Here is a 1020-nt window from a genome sequence, read left to right as displayed (position 1 = left end):
ATACTCACTGAAATGCAAAGGTGCTTCCAAAGAGTTTTTTAGCAGCTCTAAAATTGGATTCTTTGGCTGGTGGACTGCTGAGAAGAAGGAATTGATGTGGAGTATGCATAAACTTCAATTGCTGTCATTTAAAATAATGACAAATGAAAATATGTCAAATTTAACATATAATCAAGCTGATGACAATTTCGAATCTGACTGATTTAAGAATTATCCATTTTCAAACTACAATCATTTCACACTAATCACATTAACGGGCTAATTTATAAAATATTTTTTAAAACCCTGCATAAATGATAAATCATATGGAATTACAGATATGAAGGATAATTCTTTAGGCTAATGGGAAAGGAATAGGAGACAGACAATCCAAAGTCATTTATATTTAGTTTTGGAATACACTATGTAATCATGTTCAAACAGATCTGCCTTCTTAATTACATTTCTTTTTATGACTTTTATTATTGAATTCCCTAAATATAAGTATAAACTTGTATTCAACTGGGAAAATATTCTGGAGTTTGCTAAGCAAAAAAGAAAAGTTAGTTCAAGATTTTAAAACTGCAAAAATTATTATTATGCTTTATTTGCATATGTTTATAAAATTGGGAATTGCCTACATTCAAATATAGTTTTCCCCTTTGGTCATGGAAAGAAAATTAAAGCAGAACCTTTCGGATTAATTGCTTGACAACATTTTCTAATTGTTTCCCTTTCACCGAGGAATATATGTATGTAGGAATATAATAACAGAAATCTCACAATTAGAGATTCATAGATGGGGAAACTGAGATTTTAGATACCACTCTGAAGTGATGATCAGAACTGAAATCAGAGCCCATTTGCTTTTTATTCTCATTATTATTTTAAGCTTATTAGGCTGATAAGTAAGATATCTGAAGGCCATATCTTCTCAGATATAGAAAAGTGGAAATGTGCCAACACGAAACTGACAAAGATGAAAAGATCCAGATCGATCTCTAGATAATATTTTTCTCTCGCTTGTGGAATGACTAAGTG

At 30.6% G+C, this 1020-nt stretch overlaps 1 protein-coding gene across 1 annotated transcript in view; it reads right to left on the bottom strand.

Moving 5' to 3' along the window:
- PARP8 (poly (ADP-ribose) polymerase family, member 8) overlaps positions 1-1020 on the bottom strand; it is a 122455-nt gene that overhangs the window by 19148 nt on the left and 102287 nt on the right. Inside the window, exon 17 of the mRNA XM_008589096.1 lies at positions 9-121. Coding sequence (XP_008587318.1) covers positions 9-121 — 113 coding nt within the window. The remainder of the gene's footprint in view (positions 1-8; positions 122-1020) is intronic.

This window comes from Galeopterus variegatus, unplaced genomic scaffold, assembly GCF_000696425.1.
Source record: "Galeopterus variegatus unplaced genomic scaffold, G_variegatus-3.0.2 Scaffold5201, whole genome shotgun sequence".
Lineage (NCBI taxonomy): Eukaryota > Metazoa > Chordata > Mammalia > Dermoptera > Cynocephalidae > Galeopterus > Galeopterus variegatus.
Note: the sequence above shows the minus strand (reverse complement) of the source record. Positions and strands in the feature narration are given on the sequence as shown.